The 25,077-nt window shown below is 37.2% G+C and overlaps 1 protein-coding gene across 2 annotated transcripts; it reads left to right on the forward strand.

Moving 5' to 3' along the window:
* Positions 1–5,510: 5,510 nt before the first annotated feature.
* LOC131554300 (Fc receptor-like protein 5) lies at positions 5,511–25,077 on the forward strand. Of its 2 annotated transcripts, XM_058799545.1 has the most exons (15): positions 5,511–6,486; positions 10,350–10,614; positions 11,544–11,809; positions 12,431–12,562; positions 12,647–12,805; positions 12,902–13,183; positions 13,349–13,591; positions 13,673–13,792; positions 14,185–14,286; positions 17,352–17,438; positions 18,299–18,400; positions 19,049–19,093; positions 19,204–19,281; positions 23,540–23,599; positions 23,730–25,077. In XM_058799545.1, exons 1-15 carry the CDS (start codon positions 6,408–6,410, stop codon positions 23,768–23,770), a joined length of 2,061 nt encoding a protein of 686 aa, XP_058655528.1. In that variant the 5' UTR covers positions 5,511–6,407; the 3' UTR covers positions 23,771–25,077. The 2 variants fall into 2 exon arrangements, with proteins under 2 accessions (XP_058655528.1, XP_058655529.1); XM_058799546.1 differs by lacking the exon at positions 17,352–17,438 and having other exon boundaries at positions 5,695–6,486.

Here is a 25,077-nt window from a genome sequence, read left to right on the forward strand (position 1 = left end):
CAGTATCAGGTGAGTTTGATTATCTCTTCATACACAGTACATACAAACACACATTTTATTAATGAGCCTTTCTCAATTTTAGCTCCTTGAGCAGTTTTAATTGTTTTCTAATTTTAGGGCCTAGCATCAAACATGTGTTGCCCTTTTTTTGTGCATATAACTTTGAATCTTTGGCTAAAAACAGGATCTTCCTTATTCTGATCTTAAAACAAAGTCTCATTGTCATTTAAAAAAAAAAAAAAAAAGGCTAATATGATCATCAAACCAGGCTTTTATATTTATATATATATATATATATATATATATATATATATATATATATATATATATATATATATATATATATATATACACACACAGTGGATATAAAAAGTCTACACACCCCTATTAAAATGCCAGGTTTCTGTGATATATAAAAAAATAGACCAAGATAAATCATTTAAAAACTTTTTCCACCTTTAATGTAAACTATAACCTGTGCAATTCAATTAAAAAACAAACTGAAATATTTTAGGAAAGGTGGAGTAAAAGATAAGAAACTAAAATAATGTGGTTGCATAAGTGTGCACCCTCTTATAACTAAGGATGTGGCTGTGTTCAGAATTAAGCAATCACATTCAAACTCATGTTAAATAGGAGTCAGTACACACCTGCCATCATTTAAAGTGCCTTTGATTAACCCCAAATAAAGTTCAGATGTTTTTTAGTAGCATCTTACAGCAAAAGCTGTGGTCCGCAGAGGTTCCAAAGCATCAGAGGGATCTCACTGTTAAAAGGTATCAGTCAGGAGAAGTGTTCAAAGGAATTTCCAAGGCATAGATATACCATGGAACACAGTTAAGACAGTCATCATCAAGTGGAGAAAATATGGCGCAACAGTGATATTATCATACACTGGATGTCCCTCCAAATTTGATGAAAAGATGAGAAGAAAACTGTTCAGGGAGGCTGCCAAGAGGCCTACAGCAACAGGAATTTCTGGCAAGTACTGGCTGTGTAGTACATGTGACAACAATCTCCCATATTCTTCATATGTCTGGGCTATCGAAAGCATGTGGGAAAATGTGTTAATGGTCTAATGGTCCAAACCAAGGTTGAACTTTTTGGTCATAAATCCAAAAGGTATATCTGGCACAAAAACAACACTGCACAAAGGAATACCATACCCACAGTGAAGCATGGTGGTGGCAGCATCACGCTTTGGGGCTATTTTTCTTCGGCTGGAACTGGGGCCATAGTGAAGGTGGAAGGAATTATGAACAGTTCCAAATACCAGTCAATACTGGCACAAAAACTTCAGACTTCAGCTAGGAAGCTGAAGATGAAGAGGAACTTCATATTTCAGTACGACAATAACCCAAAGCACACATTCAAATCAACAAAAGAATGGCTTCACCAGAAGAAGATTCAAGTTTTGGAAAGGCCCAGCCAGAGCCCAAACCTGAATTCGATTAAAAATCTGTGGGGTGATCTGAAGAGGGCTGTGCACAGGAGATGCCCTTGCAATCTGACAGATTTGGAGCGTTTTTGCAAAGAAGAGTGGGAAAATGTTGCCAAATCAAAATGTGCCATGTTGATAGACTCATACCCAAAAAGACTGGGTGCTGTAATAAAATCAAAAGGTGCTTCAACAAAGTATTAGTTTAAGGGTGTGCACACTTATGCAACCACATTATTTATTTATTTATTCTGATTTTTACAGAGCTGAGATTAGGAATACTCTCTTAAAGGGAGTCTCAGCTTGTTACCTGTATAAAAAAACACCTGTCCACAGAAGCAAATCAATCAATCAGATTCCTAACTCTCCACCACGCCCAAAACCAAAGAGCTGTCCAAGGATGCCAGGGACAAGATTGTAGACCTACACAAGGCTGGAATGGGCTACAAGACCATCGCCAAGTAGCTTGGTGAGAAGGTGACAACAGTTGGTGAGATTATTCGCAAATGGAAGAAGCACAAAATAACTGTCAGTCTCCCTCGGACTGGGGCTCCATGCAAGATCCCACCTCGTGGAGTTTCAGTGATCACGAGAACAGTGAGGAATCAGCCCAGAACTACACGGGAGGATCTTGTCAATGATCTCAAGGCAGCTGGGACCATAGTCACCAAGAAAACAATTGGTAACACACTACGCTGTGAATGACTGAAATCCTGCAGCGCCCGCAAGGTCCCCCTGCTCAAGAAAGCACATGTACAGCCTGTCTGAAGTTTGCCAATGATTCAGAGGAGAACTGGGTGAAAGTGTTGTGGTCAGATGAGACCAAAATCCAGCTCTTTGGCATCAACTCAACTCGTCGTGTTTGGAGGAGGAGGAATGCTCCGCATATTGATAGCGGCTCCCTGATGCGTGAAAATTATATTCAATATTAGAATGTATTGAATATACTGTAATGTAATGGTCAGAAAATGGGAGGGGGATAAAAAAAAAAAAACAGTCCCGCTCAGGGCTTTAATACAAAAACGCACATAATGAACGGCGACTATAGAAAGCAAAAGCTGAATCCCGGACATTTTGGGTGAGAAATGGCCTGGCCTGATGCATTTTTTTTTTTTTTTCCAAAAACAGGACAGGTCCAGGGAAAAGAGGACGTATGGTCACCCTAAACTAACACAAAACAACAAGACGAAGCCGTTAGCTAATGTAGGGGAATTTACAGTAAAGACCCTCGGACCAGGTGTGTTGAATGAAGACCAGAAGTCAGTGATTCGATCAAAATAAAGAAAATTTACTGAAGATAGTTTGCAGTTTCATCAGCAGAAGTCAGCTTCAAGACTCGCAATTGAGTTCGTAGGCTGCTCTGCTTACCTGCTTGAAATACCAGTAATTATACTCTAACAGAGGTCACTAATTACGTCAATTACGTTAAGGAAGATTCTGGTTGGTCGAAAGATAGATAAACGTAGAAAATCTCCACACATGGACGTAAAACTTGAAGCATATCTTCTAGTGATTACTTTGGTGACAAGTGATCAGAGGTCAGACGCAATAGGTCTCTCCAGAGACGTACATCTGTTGCCCTGGACATCAGGGTGACGGCAAATGATGGTTTCCTCCGAGAGCTTTCTCCGCATCTTTCTGCAAAGACAAACACTCGCACACATACGCAGGGAACACTTATCTGTACTTCAAGGTTGCTGGGCTCTGCCCTGAATCTTATCAGATATGGTTCACTACACACACACAATGAGAGCAGCTTCTTAGAGAGTAAAAAGGCAGAATAAAGCCATATTCAACTTATTGTCTAACGTGCATAAATGTAACTTTGATTAATAATTACTCAAGAAGAAACACACACACACACATATATATATATATATTATGAAGGTCGCGATGACTCCAGGATTCCACTCCTTCCCTAACAAGACATTTAAAAAGGTACTTTATTGTAAAAACCTGTAAAATTGAGTTAATGCATATTAAAAACACAAACCAACACATTCTTACCTGTGAAAGTTTATTCTTCTTCTTCAGGAATTTAAATTTAGGCGGTTTTTACAACCAGATGATGCACAATGTTGTTTTGAAACGTGAGTGACGACATATAGACCATTTCAAGATGGACGCGTCAACATATCTGGAGCGGTCGGATGTGGCATCTATACATATCCATGGTTTCCCTTATGAAAAAGAAGATTATTAAATTGTGCTATTAGTACACTTCTTTTAAACTAAAAATAGGAAAGTATACTTTCAGTCTACTTTTTATGTACTTCTCAGAAATATACTTAAAATGACATTTAAGTATACTTGACTTATAATTAGAAAAAGTCTAAATTTATTTGAGCTATACTTGTGCTCTGAGAATGTTTTCATTGTTATATGGTAGGAGCGCTAGTACACATCTTCTGTACAGAATTTCCAAAACACAAGCGAAGAAGAAACCAAAAAACAACAGATACATCCACACGTAATCTAACACGATCATCAGACATAAAACAGCGTGTAACGTTATGGAATAAAATGTTGATCCACGAAGAGGTAATTATGATCGTCAAGCCTTGGGGTGTTGATCGACTCCATCTACGTTTTGATTATCATTCTGAATCCAATTCATAGTCTTTTTTTCAGATTTTTGTTCAAAATGTTGTTTCTTTATTCTATTTTTTTTTTTTTTTTTTTATGAAACTTACCCACATTCAAGTGCATAAAAAAGAATGCATGAAGCTAGAATAAAATGTTTTTGTTTACAAGCAGATACCCTGTTCTTTCTTTTTATGTTTTGTATGTTCAGATATTCATACAACACATTAATACCTAAATTGGGACATAGTAGTTTACTTAAAGTATGATGTAAAGTCCACTTAAAGAAAACTTACGAGTATACTTGCAGTAAAAAAAAACTTCTAAACTAGTAGTTTACTGAGACTATACTTCAAAGTGTACTAAACATGCTACAAGTATTTAATTAGTAAACTATCAGTATACCTATAAGTTCACTTTTAGTAGTTGCAGTACAAACTAAAACAGAGGTAAACTAGTTGTGTACGTAAAGTCTACTACTGTTATACATAAAATATACTTAAAAAAAGTATACATTTATATATTAGAAAGTGGGCTAATTTAGTCCCAAAGAGTATTGAAATAGTACACCTACTACTAGTATACTTAAATTTGTATACTTACTACATAAAGTATACTAAAACATATACGTGAACTTTATTTAAGTATACTTTCTGTTACTTTCTGCTTTTCTCTGCTTGAGAATTTCTGTCCAATGAATGAATGACCTTAGCTACTGTTGTAGTCAAGACCACCTAATCCGAGACCAAGACAACTGTGTGTTGAGACCAAGACAAGACCAGCATTGCTCAAATTCATCTAAAGGATCCACATTTACTGCCTGAGAAATGCCTTATTTTTAATCATTAAATACAATAATAAGACACTTACAGAGCTGTTACCAATCAAATTAAATCTCTAATTCATCTTTGCACTGCAGTGGTGGCACAGAAGCTGCATCTGAATTGGTACAATTACAAATGCATAAATAATGTTGAGAATAATGTTAAAAAATGTTTACTGAATGTTTTTATAAAAGAAATATATATCTTTTTTTTTTTCAAAAACAGTTCTCTTGCTCTTGTGATATTGCTTAATTATATCAAATAATAATATAAAAATCCACATCAAGCACTTATACTCTCAAGCACTTTTTTTGCAACAATATCTTGTGGGTGTATTATAATAATTTCTGACCCGGCATAACAGTAGAAATCATTTGTTCTCAGCCAGGGGCCGGGGCCCACTATGGGGCCTCAACAAACTTCCTAGGGGCCCTCAAGATAGGGTGACCACCCGTCCCGCTTTGCATTGTACCGCACAGCATTTTCACCCCTTGCTCCGTACGTTGCATATTGAGAGAATGTCCCGCATTTTCATCAGTCTGTTGGTTTATTGTCATGTCAAGAAAATGTGCATGTGTTCTTTTGCCTTTTTAAGAAAGTTTTTTTATCTATTATTTTTGCGGCATAGTTTCACCTATATTTAACAGCGCTTCATCAGAAGTAGCAACCCGTGCTACAACTAGTGCTACAAACCCATTGTTACCTAAACAAAAGATCATGAACAATTACTTACGAATGAGCTTAGAACTATGAAGTTCCTCAAACAGGGTACAAAGGCACAAACCACCATGAGGTAAGCTTCGCCAAAAAAGATTAATTAACTTCCTGCTATTTCTCCTTCTTTGCTATCTTAAATAGGTAAATTCCATGCATTACTTTAACAGAGCGCCCTCTAATGCTCAAGTGAGTAATGACAGTGCAGCTCTAAGAGGACTTCCGGTACATAAGTAACAGAGAAACTGTTACAACCAAATCTGTTTTGCAAATTATATTATACAGTGTTATACCACAGGGCTGTTGAATGCTTGAATCTGATTGGCTGACGAACGTTTTCAGGGAAACGCACGGCGAACGTAGTTCCAGGCAGCTCTTGACCTCATTACATGACCATATCACTTTGCCAAATGATTTCTGTTATTTCAAAGGTCTTACAACAGCAAAATAACCAAAACCCACAACGACACTGGGACAAACAAATAAATATAGTAAACAAAAGGATAAAAACGACAGATCATGTCCAGGTTTTTGCCACAAAATTGAATGAATAAATGAATGAGGCATTTATATAGCGCTTTATTGTGTATTGCAATACACCCAAAGTGCTTTACAATCATGTGGGGGGGTCTCTCCTCAACCACCACCAGTGTGCAGCATCCACTTGGATGATGCGACGGCAGCCACAGGACAACGGCGCCAGTGCACTCACCACACACCAGCTACAGGTGGAGAGGAGAGAGAGATAGAGCCAATCAAGTGGATGGGGATTATTAGGAGGCCATGATTGACAAGGGCCAGTGGCGGGAATTTGGCCAGGACACCAGGGTTACACCCTACTCTTTACGATGAGTGTCATGGGATTTTTAGTGACCACAGAGAGTCAGGACCTCGGTTTAACATCTCATCCGAAAGACGCTTTATTATGTAAGTAAAGCACATACTCTATCTCTCCCGCTCTCTCTCCCTCACAGACCGCACATACATAACAGTTTGCACACACTAGCATACATCGCGCTAATGTTGTTAGCGCTACTCTGACGATTTTATCAGTAAACAACTTAAAAACTACATCACTTCTCACAAGTGAGGTAACAACAACGGCGCTGTTCGTGAACAAAAGGAACTAAGTTTCACTATAACTAGAGACATTGCTGCCGAACACTATTGAGAGACGCACAGAGGTAATCTCTCTCTCTCTCTCATAACCAGTGTTGGGCTAGTTACTCAAAGAATGTAATATATTACTCATTACTAGTTACTCCTTTCAAAAGTAATATTGTTACTTTACTTATTACTTTCTGGCAACAGTAATTAGTTACACTACTAGTTACATTACTTTTTCTTCACACCCCACAGAAGTTGTAACTGTGTATCTTCCAGATAAAATTCTTCTAGAATGTTACTAACAACATATTTCTGCCTCATTTGACCAAAATCCACATTGGATCACAGTCAGAAGTTATTACAAACACTCAATATTCATTGATAGTGGCATTCAAGTAGAAGTGTTGTATTCATCTCATTAATTGTCATGTGTAGCTTGAAGTAATTTTTCCGTTACCCATATGCGATTATATTTTGTTATGTATTTTATGTAATCATATGAGTTTGTAAGAAACTGTTTAATTTTCCAAAAATATTTTAAATTATATTATATTAATATAATGTACCACATGCCGTTAATGCAATATTTCTATCTGCTTTTCCATATTCCAAGCTTGCCTGCTGCACTGCGGACATCACATGCATGTGCGAGTCATGAAAAATATGAAAATAAATCTAGGAATTATTTGATTGTTAGATTTTAAATCAGCGGGGTTGAAGCATCAAAAGTAACTAAGTAACTAAGCTGTTTTATGGAAAGTAACTGTAATATTATTACTGACATCTTATTAGTAATTAGTTACACTACTAGTTACTGCAAAAAGTAATATTATTACAGTAACTAATTACTAGTAACTAGTTACTGCCCAACACTGCTCATATCTTAGTTATTAACTGTATTAACTGCATTAGTCCGGTATCAACGGCTCAAGCCTCCGTTACTAGGTTTAAAATGACGTTTTGGAATTAGCAACGGAGTTGGATGAAATGCGGAAGAAATAATCCTACTCACAATAGCCATTTAAGTAGAAATACCGGACAAATGCCTTGAAATATATAATCTGATCGATGTCTTGAGGTGTGGCAACCGTAGTATAAGCGGAATAATTGACTTCAGTCCGTTGAATTATTAGAAAAATCCGTCGTCAATTATTCCTTACTTAACTGATGGGTGCTTTTCACTGCGTGAGAAAAAGGACGTGTGGCGCGAGTGTGAGAGGGTGAGAAAAGAGTCAATTGTTTCTCACGCTGAATGCTGCACGCTGAAGCCCTGCACTGTAAATCAGTATTTACATAGCATAACAGCAGTAATGTATCTGTCTCACACGTGTCCCGCAACAGATCTATTGCCAGGTGGTCACCCTACCTCAAGATGACTTAAAATTTTTCAAATAAAACAAAACAAGCATTAAAGGGGTGGCTGACTGGTTTTTTTTCTTGGCTTGATTGTGTTTATGGGGTGCAGTCTAACATGTGTTAATGCTTCGTTTGTTAAAAAAACGCATTATTTTTCACAAATTTTACCTTTATTCCACACCGTTCTGTCACTTCTCCCCTAAACACGCTGATCATTTCCTGCTTTTATGAAGCCCCTCCCTGAGAAATACACGATGGGCTCTGATTGGTTAGCTGGCCCAGTGTGTTGTGATTGGCTAAACAGTCTCTAGAGCACGTTTTTTGTTTGTTGTTGTCTCATACTTTTAGATATGCTGATATTTGTAAATGCTACTGCTTCTGTTAGCATTTAATATACGGTTTTATTCCGATTAAAACTTGAATACAGTATGGCAACGGCACGCGTGTCCATGTATAACGCTTCTCATAGCTACAGTATGTGAAAATAAGTGTATTCACTGAGCTGATGATCTGAATGAGAGAGAGAGAGAGATGCAGAGCAGGGCGACTCGAGCAACAGTATTAAGAACCGATGCTAGACCACTGGCTTTGAAACTTGTCAATCCATTAGAATCATTAGAAGACAGAATCGCGATTTATAATAGATTTTTACGTGCACCTGTAGTTTTCTCTTCCTCTTCTCTAAAGCAGTGCAGCATGGCCTCGCCCCCTTTGCTGCGTGTTCCCGGGGGCAGGGTTTATGTAAAATTCTGGGTTTGTGACGTATCAGACCCGGGAAGTAACTCGTTGTAGTCCCTTACCAGTCGTTTTTGTAGGTGTTAAACTGCCAGAATTTTAAAAGACGATATCTCCGTTTGCATTGAACTTTCAGCTTCATAACTTTGCAGATATTGTTTATGCTCAAACAGCAACATTACACACTAACGTTAAAAAAGTGAAATCGCAATCAACCACCCCTTTAAAATGAACTAAAAGACATTTCTTAGTATTTGGTTATTTTTATAATGAATATACATCTTCCTAATCATGCTAAGCTCTGAAATATTTTGGGTGAGTGGAGGGGAGCCTTCAAATAATGTTGTGGACAATTAGGAGGGCAGTGAAGTCAAACATTTTGAGATCCACTGGTATAAATCAAATGATTTATTTTTGTTATTTAGTTATTTAAGTAGTTATTGATTGCATTTGAAGCAATGAGTTTTACATCCAATAACTTTTAATAATTTAACTTTTCTTTGGCTGCTGTAAGTATGTATTTTATAACACATTTGTTATGGCAAAAAACAGCCAAGGCAAAATCTGTAATATTCTTGGGGCAGTCGTGGCCTAATGGTTAGAGAGTCGGACTCAAAGGTCACGGGTTCGAGTCTCAGGTCCGGCAGGGATTGTAGGTGGGGCAGTGAATGTACAGCACTCTCTCCAACCACGACTGAGGTGCTCTTGAGCAAGGCACTGAACCCCCAACTGCTCCCCGTGCAATATATTTGATCAATAAATTAAATGACAGAACAGTATATTAGAAATTATACAGAATAATATATTGTGTAAATATATTACAAATATATTGAATAATACATAAGGAATTGCCGCTTTGATATATTGAAAAATCACAATATATGTAATTTTGTGTGTGTTCACTGCTGTGTGGATGGGATAAATGCAGAGCACTAATTCCAATGGGTTACAGTACTTGGCCACATGTCATGTCACGTCACTTCACTTCACTTCACTTCACTTCAATCACATTAATGATGGTTGTAAATAAATCAGACAATTTAGTGATATCCCCACAGTTGTGGTCTTGAAACAAAATCCCGAGTCCTCTTAGTCTGAGACCAAGACAAGACCGAGTACAGATGCGGTTGAGACCGAGACAAGACCAAGACCATCAAAACCATCACCGGTCTCGAGTACTACAACACTAACCTTAGCACACATGTGGTTTTGTTTACAATTTCTGATTCACTTGCAAAAAGGGCAGTGTGAAAGCGAACCACAAAAAAAAAAAAATGAATATTGTATTCTGTCCAGACCAAAGCAAGCGAACTAGCGGACTTTCCTCGTGTGGATACATCTTTAGTGTTGCTGTCGGATAACGGGTCGGGTGTTGTGTTAATTACTGCGGGTGCAGGTTTATCAAACAGGAACCGTGCAACACTCTGCTGTACTTGAAGTGAATGTTGACCTAACTTGTTCCTGTTTAAAAGCTGCTTGCAGCTTTATTACATTTTCTTTGAAATCAAAATTAACTATTTTTTTTTTACTAGTAAGAGGACGAAATCTTCTGCTGAAGAACTTTCACAACAGTCATGACTTTATATTGACAGGTGTTTCTAAACCAGCTCTGACTGTTAAACCTCAGAGTTCAGTCTTTACTGGAGACTCAGTTACTCTGAGATGTGAGGTGATTCAGTCACAGAATGGATGGGAGTTTCTCTGGAGAAAAGACTCAAACCCTGAATCTACTGGAGCTGCAACTAAAACAATCAAACCTGTGACAGTCTCTGATGGAGGAGAGTACAGCTGCAGAGCACGAAGAGGAGGATATTACACAGATTACAGTAAACCAGCAGCAGTAACAATATACGGCAAGTATTATCCCTTACGCAAAGAAAATATATTTCCTAATCAATATATTAAATGACAGAACAGTATATTAGATATTATACAGAATAATATATTGTGTAAATATATTACAAATATATTGAATAATACATAAGGAATTGCTGCTTTCATGTATTGAAAAATCACAATATATGTAATTTTATACTCAGTAATACACTTTATAATGTATCGATAAAGATATGGTACTGCATGTGTAAACATATATTGGACATATATTTACTCACACGTATATGGAAATATATAGGCCTGTTTCTTATTAACAATCATTTATGATATACGTGTTTCAAATTTTAAAGTATAGCTAGTTTACTATAGCATAAGCACATCTGCTCATACTAAACACTTAGTGAACAGACTATCACTGTGCTGAAAAGTGCACAGCCATTACTTTTTAAATAAAGTAATATATGATTCAATGGTTTTTGGACAATCATCATCCTGACCGCTGACTCTACTCTTCAACACAATGATAACCCCACAAACTTACACACACCAGAAACCCTTTTACATTTCAAAATAATACAACATTAAACACTAACAGATCTCCCCCTATATTAATATTGAGCAAAAACACATGAAATAACACTTATTTTTAAAATGTTTATTCTCTTTTAACAGTCAGAAGCAAAGGATGCTGGGAACTAGAGATCTGCTTTAACCCATTATGAATATTAGATTTATCTTTGTCCTCATTTCTAAATATATTTGTATGTATCATAGCCATATATTGTCAATGCATATATTGCTGTATATTGAAAAATATAAGCACTAGTTTCCAATATATGGAAATGTAATATATCACATTATATTTTTGTTTCGTAAGGGATGGTAAACATTTTATTACTTTTATTTATTACGTTATTTTACATTTTGAATTGTTGTCATTGTACAGAAAGACCAAAACCCAAAGTGACCATTAAACCTCTACATGTGTTCAGAGAAGAGACAGTCACTCTCAGATGTGACATATATGCTGAAGGAGTCACTAGCTGGAGCTACAGATGGTATAAAGAAGGTTTAAGCAGAGTTTTCAGTGAATTACAGGAACACACATTCAGTTCTGTTACTGAGTCTGACGCAGGTAAATACTCCTGTAAAGGATCAGAGACAGAAGGATCACGCTGGTCACAAATGAGTGATAAAGTTACACTGACAGTATCAGGTGAGTTTGAGTATCTCTTCATACACACAGGCTCTGTCCCAAATGAAACACTTCATGTGCTCTTGTGGTCTTACGGACTTACAATGGCCGCCGCGTGCGCGTGTCCGTGTCCGTTAAGTCCACGAGACCGTAGTTTGGCCGAGAGAGCTGAAGCTGCAACTTCAGAAAACACATGCAAATAGAAAAAGCACCAGCAAATCAAGAAAACATCTTCATCAGTTAGACAGCAGGTGCAGCAAATGCTCACAACACAAACAAATAAAGAATTTTATTTGCAGTGTGTTTCTTTGTTTGTTTGTGTTGTGAGCATTTGCTGCACCTGCTGTCAAACTGATGAAGATGTTTTCTTAATTTGCTGGTGTTTTTTCTATTTGCAGTGCGTTGAGCTCTCGGCCACCATACCATTCATCATTTTAGAGTTCAGAAGGGTGCTCGCGAGCTCCACTTTGTGTCCGTTATATAAAGCGCCTCGATCCGCAGCAGACTTCTACCCGACAGTCAAAGCTACTTCACGAAAGTGTGGACTCCGAAGAAGACCACGAGGCTTTAGGGTGCCATTTAGGACAGGGCCACACAAACACAGAGAAATCACTCATTAATAACACATTAAACCTATTTCAGATCCCAAAGCAGTTTTGAGTGTTTCTCCTCAGAAGTGGTTGACTGAAGGAGATCCAGTGACTCTGATCTGTGAGGTTCACAGCTTCTCTACAGGCTGGACATTCAGCTGGTTCACTTTAACTGACTCAGCAGGTAAGTTATAATGTGCGTCATCTGAATTAACTGATTTTATTCACATCCAGAATACCACATTGAATACATTGTCTGGTTTTACAGATCAGTATAATCTGCTCTCAGACAGCAGCAGAGGAGCAGGAGGAAACTACACTGTCAGTTCTGCTGTAAATCACACAGGAGTTTATGTGTGCAGAGCAGAGAGAGAGAAATCAGTCTATAAAACACAGCACAGCAACACACAGCAGCTGTGGGTCACTGGTGAGTTCAAACAGAACTTAAACTACTGGTTCATATTAAATACAGAGAGTTTCCAAGCTCAAATCTGAAACTCTGCGGCTGTAATTGTGGTCTCAGGTGTTTCTCCTCCAGTCTCTCTGATCGTCAGTCCCAGCAGAACTCAACACTTCACATCTGTCTCTCTCTCTCTGAGCTGTGAGGACCAGAGTAACTCTACTGGATGGAGAGTGAGAAGATACACAGACAGTGGACGGCTGGAAGATTGTTCTTCATTACGTCGAGGATCACAAACAGGATCTACATGTACAATCAGACCCACCAATGCATCACACACTGGAGTGTACTGGTGTCAGTCTGAATCTGGAGAGAAACATCATCCTGTTAATATCACTGTACACTGTGAGTCTGTGTTTCTGTGTTTATTCATTTCACTGGCGTTTACAACCAATGCATGAAGCAGGTTGATTAAACAAGTGCATTAAGCATCAGTGGACAAACACATGCAACGTTATCATATTGTTTGTATAATTCTGCAGTCAGTGCATGTTTGCTCTGTTTCTGTAGCTGGTGTGATTCTGGAGAGTCCTGTTCATCCTGTGACTGAAGGAGATCATCTGACTCTACGCTGTTTATATCGACACACAACCGCTCCAAACCTCAGAGCTGATTTCTATAAAGATGGATCACTCATCCAGAATCAAACTACAGAGATGAGCATCACTACTGTCTCAAAGTCACATGAGGGTTTCTACTCCTGCAAACACCCAGAGAGAGGAGCGTCACCCAAGAGCTGGATCTCAGTCAGAGGTGAGAATAAAAACTATAAACACTATTGAAATGTTTCTGTGCTCTTTACAGAACTAATCTAAATGTTAAATTATATCTCAGCTCCCACAGACTCAAGATCTGATGGTCTCAAACCCATGATAATTGGAGTCACTGCAGGACTGACTCTCACAGTTTTCATCATTGTCTTGCTCCTGCTGTGGCGCTACAGAAACAACAAAGGTTAAATTCATTGTCCATGACACATTTGCAGACACTAACTCTGTTCCTAAACCTTTTGAGCTTCTATTCCACAACAGCGTAAGATGGTTTTCTGGTCTTAACTGGTCTCCCAAACCTGGTGAAGATGTTTTGTTGGCTGATTTTAGAAGGTTTCTGGGCAGTTTTCAGCTGCATTCTTCAAAATAAAGGATCCAAAAGGGGTTTTTCACAGTGATGCCAAAGAACAGCCACTTTTTTTCTTAGTTTGAAGAACATTTTAAAATCTAAAGAATCTTTTTCCACTATGACAGGTTTTTTTTTTTTTTTTTTTTGTTAAATGTAAAGGTTCCATGAAAGTTAAAGATTATTCCTGGATCCACAGATGCCAGTGAAGATGTTTTCTATCTGTGTAGGTGGCAGATCTCAGTCTCCCTCTTCTGTCAGTCAACAGCAGATCAGCAGTCAGACATCAGACCAGAACCAGAGTGAAGCCGGATACAACACACTGCTGTCTGGTCAGTCTTTACCCATTACTCATAAATAAATACCCAGAAATCTTTACACGCTGAGATGGAAGACACTGAAGGGATAACTTTTAACCAACAAAAATATTTGTGAAAAATATTTCGCGTGTGTGTAAAGCAGCGTTCAGTTGCCCAAGATAGTGGGATTCTCCGTGACTTGATCGCTGTTGGTCATCATCAAAGAGAACTTCTACTAATTTTTTATTTGCTTTTGATTTATTTGAATGGAACATATGGAGACATGATACAAAACAAACCAATGCAACATGGTCAACAAAAAGTTGGCCCCGCTACTTGTCCTTTCCTACAAACAAACGGTCCGCCACATGAAATAAAGGAAATGGAAGTGATCACCAGTGCGCCCTCGTGACAGCGAATAACAACAAATTAATTCTACAGTGTACACGTACACACACACACACGTGTATATTTAAATAAATATATACACAGTGCCCTCCAGAAGTATTGGAACAGTGAAGACAAAATTGTTCTGTTGGCTGTGGAGTCAAGACATTTACAAATATGATGAAAAGATGAATATGAGACAAAACTACAGAATGTCACATTTTATTATTAGCCGTTTCAACACATACATGTTTTACTAAATAGCAAGAACAGCACTTTTAGAGTTCATCCCTCTCATTGATGTGAGCATAAGTATTGGGACAGTTGAACATAAGGCAGATATAAAGGATTAAAAGCTATTATTTAGTTGCAGATCCCTTCACAGCAGTGAGTCTGTGACCCATAGACATCACCAGACTCTTGGTCTCATCCTTTCAAATACTTTTCCCAGCCTTTAATGCAGCCGATTCCAATTGTTGCTTGTTTTGGGGAGTTTCTGCCTTTAGTCTCCTCTTCTTCTGGTGAAATTCATGTTCAATCAGATTTAAATCTGGAGATTGACTCGGGCAATCTAAGACTTTCCATTTCTTTGCCCTTATACATTCCTTGACTGAACTGGCAGGGTGTTTTGGGTCATTGTCCTGATGAAATATGAAGCACTTCCCAATGAATATTGTGGCATTTTCGTGAATATTGGTAGGCAAGATGGTTTTGTACCCTTCCAAATTCATTCTGCTACTGTCATCATACATTAAGTCATCAGTAAAGTTGAGAGGCCTGTTCCAGAGACAGCCATGCATGCCCATGCCATGACACCACCTCCACCATGCTTTACAGATGAGGCTGTATGCTTGGGATCATTGCAGTTCCCTTTTTTTCTCCACATTTTTGCTTTCCCATCACTTCGATAAAGGTTCATCTTTTGTCTCATCGGTCCATAAACACAGTTCCAAAACTCTTCTGGCTCACCTTTGTGCTTTTTAGCAAACTCTAATCTTGCCTTTCTGTTTTTGGTGCTGGTCAGAGGTTTGCATCTTGCTGTGTAGCATCTGTAATTCTGTGTCAAAGTCTCCTGAGGACAGTAGATTGTCAGAGCATCACCCCAGCTTTCTGGAAGTTGTTGGTGATTTTACAGACACGTCTTTTAGGGTTCATTTTCACAGCTTTTATGATTTGTCTGTCATCAACTACTGTTATTTTCTCAGCCGATCAGGTAGTTGTTGGTTGCTGGTGGTTTCCAAACTCTTGATTTCTCTATGCCCTTTGTTTTTGTTATAGCTCTAATTGACTTCCTCTTTTCTTTTAGCATCCAAATTGCTTGCTTTTCTCTCAAAGTCAGCTCCATCATCTTCATTCTGGTTTGTGTGCGTCATCATCGAATGCAAGATTCAGAATGCAGAAGTAATGGGTATAACTGATACGACACATTCCCTGCTTTTAATATCTGAAGAATTAATGCAACAGGACACAGCTGATCACTTAGAAAGACCTGCGAGGCAACTGTTCCAGTACTTATGCTCACATCAGATAGTGGGATGAAACTCTAAAAGTGCTGAACTTCTTAGCTGGTAAAACATCTATGTTTTGAATCACCCAATAATAAAATGTGACATTCTGTAGTTTTGTCTCATATTCATCTTTTAATCATATTTGTAAATGTCTTGACTCCACAGCCAACAGAGCAATTTTGTCTTCACTGTTCCAATACTTTTGGAGGGCACTGTATATATATATATATATATATATATATATATATAATATCATTGCAGTTCCCTTTTTTTCTCCACATTTTTGCTTTCCCATCACTTCGATAAAGGTTCATCTTTTGTCTCATCGGTCCATAAACACAGTTCCAAAACTCTTCTGGCTCACCTTTGTGCTTATATATATATATATATATATTAGGGGTGTTAACGCGTGCGATTAATCTAAAAAGTTTAACGCGTTAATATTTTTTTAAACGCAGATTAATCATTTGATAAGGTTTGATCCCAACTTCTTCCCGTCATCGCAGCGCGGAAGGTTATCTATCATTAGGTTTGTTTGAGATGAACAAAATCTGCGCAGAACCGATCACCGGTGATCACCGCGAGATGCATGCCGGTTAGAAAAGTGTCCGAGTTACTTCTGCCTTGCTCTGATGTCATGCTGACGTGTGCCAAAAAACTCTCGCGACGGCGAGGCGGCTGTGTCGGATTGAGCAGTCGCGCGCAGTTGCTCTCCAGACTGAGCTGATCAAAAGCATGATGGGAAACGACTGACTGACGACACAGCTTAAGCTCATTGGTTCAGACAACCGTGATGCTGCATTCTCTTCTAAAATGTTTTATTTTTAAAATCTGATTTCATGCTATTATGTATTTAAATTGTGCATGAATATTCCCAAACACGATGACAGTGCAATCTCTGTGTGAGATATGTGATTGTTGTCATATTTTCTATACAAATCTAAAATACTTGTTTGAATTAAAATAAAAATGGATGATAAAAACGCCTTTCGTATGGAATTAAATAGCAAGCACTTTAAGTGTCTTGTTCATCATATTTATATTCATATAAAAGCAACAGAACTGAAATGATATCATGTTTATCAGCAGCACAGCACATGAGTGAGAATAACGCGATATCTGCCTTTGATCTCGTTGGTATCTGTTCTACTTCGAGAACTGTCCGTCTTGACTGTGTTTATTTCACTCCTCCCTTCACTGCAGCCGCCTGCTCTCGCCTACATTTCAGGCGAGGCGCATCTCAAACAAGCCTATTGTGTGATGAGGGTACAGCGAACCAGTGTTGCCAGGGTAAGGGCACAAGTGCTATTTTGAAAATACAGTCACGGGAAAACAGAGTCTTGGTTGCGGTTTTTTGAGCTACTTTTATAATGTACCGCGGCCGCCCAAAGTGTATATAGACAAATAAAAATTAAAATATATCCTTTTACTAATGTGTATTATACTTGGAATGTATCCCTGGCCACTTAAGAACAGAGAGGCGGTTGTAACATCACAAACAACGTGAGTTTCAGCAAAGCATACAGGCTTTTACACAGCAGAAATAAACTTGACAACAGCCCTTGACAATAGATTAGATAATAAACACGATTATGATAGATATGGTCTGTATGTGATTTTCTTGGGGTGAATGTGTGCATCTGAAATGCTAATTTGTGCAGCGACATAAAAGGCTATAAATAGCATATTTTAACAACAGTAAACTACCAAATTTCACATGTGATCACAAAAGGAAGTTATTACAAACACTCGATGGTGGTTTGAAGTGAGTTCTGAATAAAAGTGTACTATTAATCTCATGAATTGTCTTATGTAGCACGTTAGCTCTAATGCAGCTGCAGAACAGGTCCAATTCTTCTTCATAATGCATTTTGTCATAATACTTCACGTAAGGTCGCAAGAAATGTTTTGTTGTATTTATTTAGAAATACTTTTGATAATAGTTGGGTAAATGTATACTGGGATTGAAGCGATGCCAAAGAACAGCCACTTTTTTTCTTAGTTTGAAGAACATTTTAAAATCTAAAGAATCTTTTTCCACTATGACAGGTTTTTTTTTTTTTTTTTTTGTTAAATGTAAAGGTTCCATGAAAGTTAAAGATTATTCCTGGATCCACAGATGCCAATAAAGATGTTTCATGTTTGTGTAGGTGGCAGATCTCAGTCTCCCTCTTCTGTCAGTCAACAGCAGATCAGCAGTCAGACATCACACCAGAACCAGAGTGAAGCCGGATACAACACACTGCTGTCTGGTCAGTCTTTACCCATTACTCATAAATAAATACCCAGAAATCTTTACATGCTGAGATGGAAGACACTGAAGGGATAACTTTTAACCAACAAAAATATTTGTGAAAAATATTTCGCGTGTGTGTAAAGCAGCGTTCAGTTGCCCAAGATAGTGGGATTCTCCGTGACTTGATCGCTGTTGGTCATCATCAAAGAGAACTTCTACTAATTTTTTATTTGCTTTTGATTTATTTGAATGGAACATATGGAGACATGATACAAAACAAACCAATGCAACATGGTCAACAAAAAGTTGGCCCCGCTACTTGTCCTTTCCTACAAACATTTTCCTACAAACGTTTTATTGCCAGTTTAAAGGCTGATAATGGCTGAATAAAAACAAAAGAATAATGATAAAAGAATAATAAGGATTATGTCTCATACCTGGCGGAAGTGTGAAAGGTTCTGTTTCTTTAAACTAATTTGTCATGCATCTTTATTTCAACACATTTACAGGTAAATCCCAGTATTTTAAATTTGCGATTAATCATGATTAATCACAGTCCATGACTGTGATTAACGCGATTTAAATTTTTTAATCGATTGACAGCACTTATATATATATATATATATATATATATATTGTGTGTGTGTGTTTTATTTTATTACAGGAACTGCTCAGTTTTATGACACTGTTTATGCAACTGTTAATGATGGTAAGAACATTAGTTTATGTCTAAAGAAATTAGAAATTGAATCCTTCTTTATCACTGTGATATTTGCAGAGTAAATCAAGTTAAAACAAGTGTCTTTTTCCTCATTGTAGACAGTGTAAGTGAGTCTTCTGAACACATGTATGCTGAGATTGAACTGAAATCTACAACGAAACAGAAGAAAAACAAAGGTAAAGTGAAACAGACATCTATGAGGGGCCATGCAAGTCATAATTCATTCTGGTGCTCTCACACACTTACATTCTCCTTTCACATACATATGTTTCTGCTTACATATACCGTATTGACCTGAATATAAGACAACCCCCCTTTTTCCAAATGTACCTTTTGGAAAAATGCTTTTTGAAAACCAAATCTTGTTTTTTTTTTTCTCAGTAAAACACATTTTGTCTTAAATTATTTACATTTTTGTATTGAAGGTATGGTAAATACTGGTAAAATGTACCAATCATCACATTTAAAAATATACACTTTTTGATATACCATTAAAAAACAGGTAGCTCATCTGAAGTAGGACATTTAGGCTATCCATCTCATAGTAGCCTACCAAAATTTTATTAACAGTAGAAGTGAAATCTTCAAATCTGGGTACTGTCTTACGTTTTAAAGTCACTTACAGAGGAAGTTTGGTCCCATCAGGCTAACATTTTTCTTTTGTTTTCACTCACGATCTTTACAACACACATTACATTACGTATTTCATGGCACACTCGTTTTAAGCGTGTTTGGCGCCACCTATTGTTGTGGGTGTATTATTGACATGTCAACGTCTAGACCCTGAATATAAGACAACCGTGTTTTTTCAGATGTATTTCCAAGAAAAAAAAAACATTGTCTTATATTCGGGTCAATACGGTATATACACTTTTACTTTGACATTTTTTTAATTCTAAAATATCATTATGTAACAGTATGTAAGTCTTATGATACTGATTTTGATAGTATTGACAGAGCTCAATGCTAAGGAAATTTTCTACTGGCCTGGTTGGGCCAGCAACAATATAGCATTTCCTTGGTTATTGCTGTACGCGGTGCTGCGCTTATAAACACTCCTTCAATATGTATTTTACGAAGGTAAGAGGAAAAGAAAATGACATTGAAAGTTTTGAAGACAGTCAGTTCTCCTCAGAAATATGAACCCCCACCCCAATTCAATATTAATGGTTTTCTTCCAGTTTTTCGAGCATTGCAAACAATTAATTTGTTCTGTCTGGTACAGTATTTTCTCTGCTTGTGCAACTATTCTCTCCTCTTCGTGTCTGTCTTCAGTGCATCTTTCTTACAGATACGATCGTGATGATCACTATGCTTGTGTTACCGAATTGTATCCTGTCAAGCATAACCTGCCCACACTGTTTATGGGCAGTTTTTGATTACTGTCAGTTTAAATGCCGGCAATGCAGTGTTTCCAGATATTGCTACGAAAAACAAACAAAACAATCTAAAAAGAAATAAACCCCAATGAGTCCAAATCTTCAGTTATGGAAATAATATAAAGATTTGACCCTAACCTGCAACCTCCCACTTAACTTCCTGAACTGTCGCATAAGTGGAAAAAACAAATCCATAGAAGCTTATGATAAGTGTATATGGCAACGCGGCTGAGGCTGTGCCCGCACCGTCAATCACAACCATAGACTGTAAAAAAGATCACAACTCACTCAAGGGACGGCCATAAATGTAACCTTTCACGATGATAATATCTTTTAAACCCAAATAGTTTGCTGAAATACTTCTGTGGCTGCCTCATCTAGCCAACCTCAGACACAGTGTTGCCAACTGCTTTCAATTGAAAGTAATTAAACTGGTAGCTGGTAAATGTCACTAGATTACATCATAATGGCAAATTCACTGATTTATGTAAAGATGAATATAGATCAGTGGGCAAGATGAGAACTTAGATAAGGTTTGGGTTACACTTCATTTTGGTAGTCCACTTTAGACATTCTATAACTGTAAGTAACTTTGTAACTACTTGTCAACTACATGTCTACAACTAATTCTCATTCATTTGCAACTACATGTCTACAAACTCTTAGAGTAGACTGTTAGGGTAGGTTTACGGTTAGTAAAATAAGTTGACATATACTTGCAAAGTTTCTAATAGTCAGTATATTGTATGTTGTGGACCCATCAAAATAAAGTGTTACCAAGGTTTGTCCAAGAAGTTGCTATGTTTGTCCCTAAACTTTTGAAAAAAAGTCTCAAAAGGGGTGGGGAAGTAGCTAAATCTTGCTACAAAATCGCTAAATTGGCAACACTGCTCAGACATGCTAATCAGATTCAGGACGTGAATCACACCTAACTTGCCTTCCGTCTCCACTATACTCTCACACATACATGCATTCTTCTCTTACATATACATATTTTCTTTAGACATGCATGCACTTTCTTCTTACATACATTTTTTTTTTTATTTTTTTTTTAATAATATTAAATGTATACTTTTTTTTTTTGTTAACAACTGTTTATTGAATTTTTTTTCAGGGAACAGTAATATAAAACAAAAAGCAGCTGTACAAATTTAGAACTATTAAATGTATACTTTGAATACATGTGTATAAGTGCAAAATGTATAAATGAGTGTGTAAAATATATGAATATAAGAGGAAAATGTATGAATGTGTGCGTTAAAGTGACTATGAGAGCAAAATATATATATGTGAAAGGAGAATGTAATTGTGTGAAAGTGTCAGAATGAATTATGGCTTATACGGTCCCTCATAGACATCTCTGCTCTTATGAATTTATGATCATAACATGTATATATACATATATATATACAGTAGTGTGAAAAAAGTTTTTGCCCCCTTCCTGTTTTTTATTTTTTTATTTTTGCATATGTGTCACACTTGAATGATTCAGATCATCAAACAAATGTTAATATTACACAAAGATAACCTGAGTAAATACAAAATGCAGTTTTGAAATAATGATTTCATTTATTAAGGGAAAAAAGCTGTTCAAACCTGCCTGGCCCTATGTGATTTTGATTTTGTCCCCTAAATCTAATAACTGGTTTTGCCACCCTTTGTAGCAACAACTGCAATCAAGCGTTTGCGATAACTGGCAATGAGTCTTTGACATCGCTGTGGAGGAATTTTGGCCCACTCATCTTTGCAGAATTGTTTTAATTCAGCCACATTGGAGGGTTTGAGCATGAATGGTCTGTTTAAGGTCATGCCACAGCATCTCAATCAGATTTAAGTCCGGACTTTGATTTGACCAAAACCTTAATTTTGTTTTTCTTGAGCCATTCAGAGGTGGACTTGCTGCTGTGTTTGGAATCATTGTCCTGCTGCATAACCCAAGTGCACTTGAGCTTGAGGTCACAAACTGATGGCTGGACACTCTCCTTCAGGATTTTCTGATAGAGTGCAGAATTCATGGTTCCATCAATTATGGCAAGTCATAAATGTTTGACTGTTGGTATGATGTTCTTTTTATGAAATGCTGTGCTGGTTTTACGGCAGATGTAACAGGACACACACCTTCCAAAAAGTTCAACTTTTGATGCATCAGTCCACAGAATATTTGCCCAAAAGTCTTGGGGATAATTAAGATCTTTTTTGGCAAATGAGAAATGAGCCTTTGTGTTCTTTTTGGTCAGCTTTTTGGAACTCTCCCATGGATGCTGTTTTTGCCCAGTCTCTTTCTTATTGTTGAATCATGAACACTGACCTTAATTGAGGAAAGTGAGGCCTGCGGTTCTTTAGATGTTGTTCTGGGTTCTTTTATGACCTCCTGGATGAGTCGTCTTTGTGCTCTTGGAGTAATTTTGGTAGGCCGGCCACTACTGGGAAGGTTCACCACTGTTCCAAGTTTTCTCCATTTGTGGATAATGGCTCTAACCATGGTTTGCTGGAGTCCCAAAGCCTTAGAAATGGCTTTATAACCCTTTCCAAACTGATACATGTAAACTATTTTGTTTCTCATCTGTTTATGCATTTCTTAAGATCACAGAATGATTTGTTGCTCTTTAAACATGATTCACTTTGTCAGACAGGTTCTATTTAAGTGATTTCTTGATTCAACAGGTCTGGCAGTAATCAGGCCTGGGTTTGGCTAGTGAAATTTAACTCCGCTTTCTAAAATAATGTGGATAATCACAGTTCTTTCATGATTTAACAGGAACAATACATTTTTCACACAGGGCCAGGTAGGTTTGGACAGTTTTTTTTCCCTTAATAAATGAAATCATCATTTAAAAACTGCGTTTTGTATTTACTTGCATTATCTTTGTGTAATATTAAAATTAGTTTGATGATCTGAGTCTTTTAAGTGTGACATATGCAAAAAAACAACAACAACAAAAAACAGGAAGGGGGCAAAAACCTTTTCACAGCACTGTGTGTATATATATATATATATATATATATATATCACATACAGTAGGCACTTATGCTATTAACTGTTGTCATCTTTTAGAGAATGAAACGGAGAGTTCTGACTGCCTTTACTCTAAACTTGCACTGCAAACAGATCAAGGTGAGCCGAACTAAAAACATCACAATTCTACAAACTGCATCTACAAACCACAATCAAGAACCGAAGAATAAAATTAAATAACGTATATAAAAATGAATTGTGTATTTTGAATTAATTTATATATTTCCAGGTGCTGGATCTAGTGAAGCGACATATGTTCAAGTTAAATAAAAATATGGCATGAGAAGAAACTTTCAATCCCAGGATACTGATGAGATTCTGCTGAGAAGGGCTGAAAATGACACGATCATCAATGATCAATAATACGGTTTATTGAGCACCTGATGGCAATAGATTTATCAGCACTTAATATTAGTGATTCAAACCATCATGTGCGTCAGAAAGTTTGCATGCTAATATTTGATTATGCATTGGAGGGAAAAATAAGAATGATAACCCTATGGTTTAGTAACACAGTGTGTATTGGCTTATTGGTTGATACTAGCAAAGGCAGTAGATTATTATTTGACAATTGAGAGAACAGAATATTAAATGTAAGGCCATTTCTTTTCTGACTGTTGAGTAAGTAAACAAGTTTCCTTTCCCTGGAAATATTAAAGGGTTAGTTCACCCAAAAATGAAAATTAGCCCATGTTTTACTCACCTTCAAAGCGTCCCAGGTGTATATGACCTTCTTCTTTCAGACGAATCCAATCGGAGTTATATATATTTTTTTTTCAACGATCCAAAAGTAGTCTTTTCTCTCATTTCCGCTAAATGTAGTGCGCAGAAGCCGTTCCGTATGGATGGTGTAGGACGTATGCGCAGCGCTTGCGGCGGTGATTAGAGACGAACACAGAAGAACAGCGGAGAGACAGCAAAACAAAACGCCATCACGAATTAGAAGCACAAAACGAGGATTTGTAAAGAAGAATGTCGGGGGATTTCAATACAAGCCAAGAGGAGACTGGTTTTCCTTTGCTAAAGTAAGCAAACTTTGCTTCCTTTTCTCCTGTAAACAAACTCACGAAACTAGAATATCTCACCGACGCATACGTCCATCCGCCGGAACGGCTTACACAAATGACAATTAGCGAAGTGAAAGAAAAGTGTTTATAACGTTTTAAATATTGATATTTTTCTCACAAAAATACATTGATTTACTACAGGAAGCCTTTATTCACCCCCGGAGCCATGTGAGGTATGTTTTATCACGGATGGATGCGCTTTATTTCACTACTTTTGGACTGTTGAAAAAAAACACCCGCCTCCATAGCGTCCTGAAAGTAGTGACTTGTGAATATACAACAGCGCGAATCAATGGGGCCAAGCCTTCTACTATTGATGCTTGGCAGTGTTTTTTCTTTAACATACTCGATTATATAATGGAATTACTTGTTTTTTTTTTTCTCCCTCTCTCTCTCCTTTTTGACTAGACTTGAATTGTTGATTTGTATGGATGTTGTTTTGTTTGTTTTGAATGGATGTTGTGATGTTATGTAGGAAGATTAATAAAAAGTTGATGACAAAAAAAAAAA

Source organism: Onychostoma macrolepis, chromosome 15, assembly GCF_012432095.1.
Source record: "Onychostoma macrolepis isolate SWU-2019 chromosome 15, ASM1243209v1, whole genome shotgun sequence".
Taxonomy (NCBI): domain Eukaryota; kingdom Metazoa; phylum Chordata; class Actinopteri; order Cypriniformes; family Cyprinidae; genus Onychostoma; species Onychostoma macrolepis.

What these genes read in the sequence shown, in the direction of transcription:
- LOC131554300 (XM_058799545.1), top strand. Translation starts at nt 6,408, where the DNA reads ATGAGTGTCATGGGATTTTTAGTGACCACAGAGAGTCAGGACCTCGGT. An exon ending in GCAGTAACAATATACGGCAA is followed by an intron (nt 10,615 to 11,543) that starts GTATTATCCCTT and finishes TTGTACAGAAAG; the next exon opens with ACCAAAACCCAAAGTGACCA. An exon ending in AGCGAACCAGTGTTGCCAGG is followed by an intron (nt 17,439 to 18,298) that starts GTAAGGGCACAA and finishes ATGTTTGTGTAG; the next exon opens with GTGGCAGATCTCAGTCTCCC.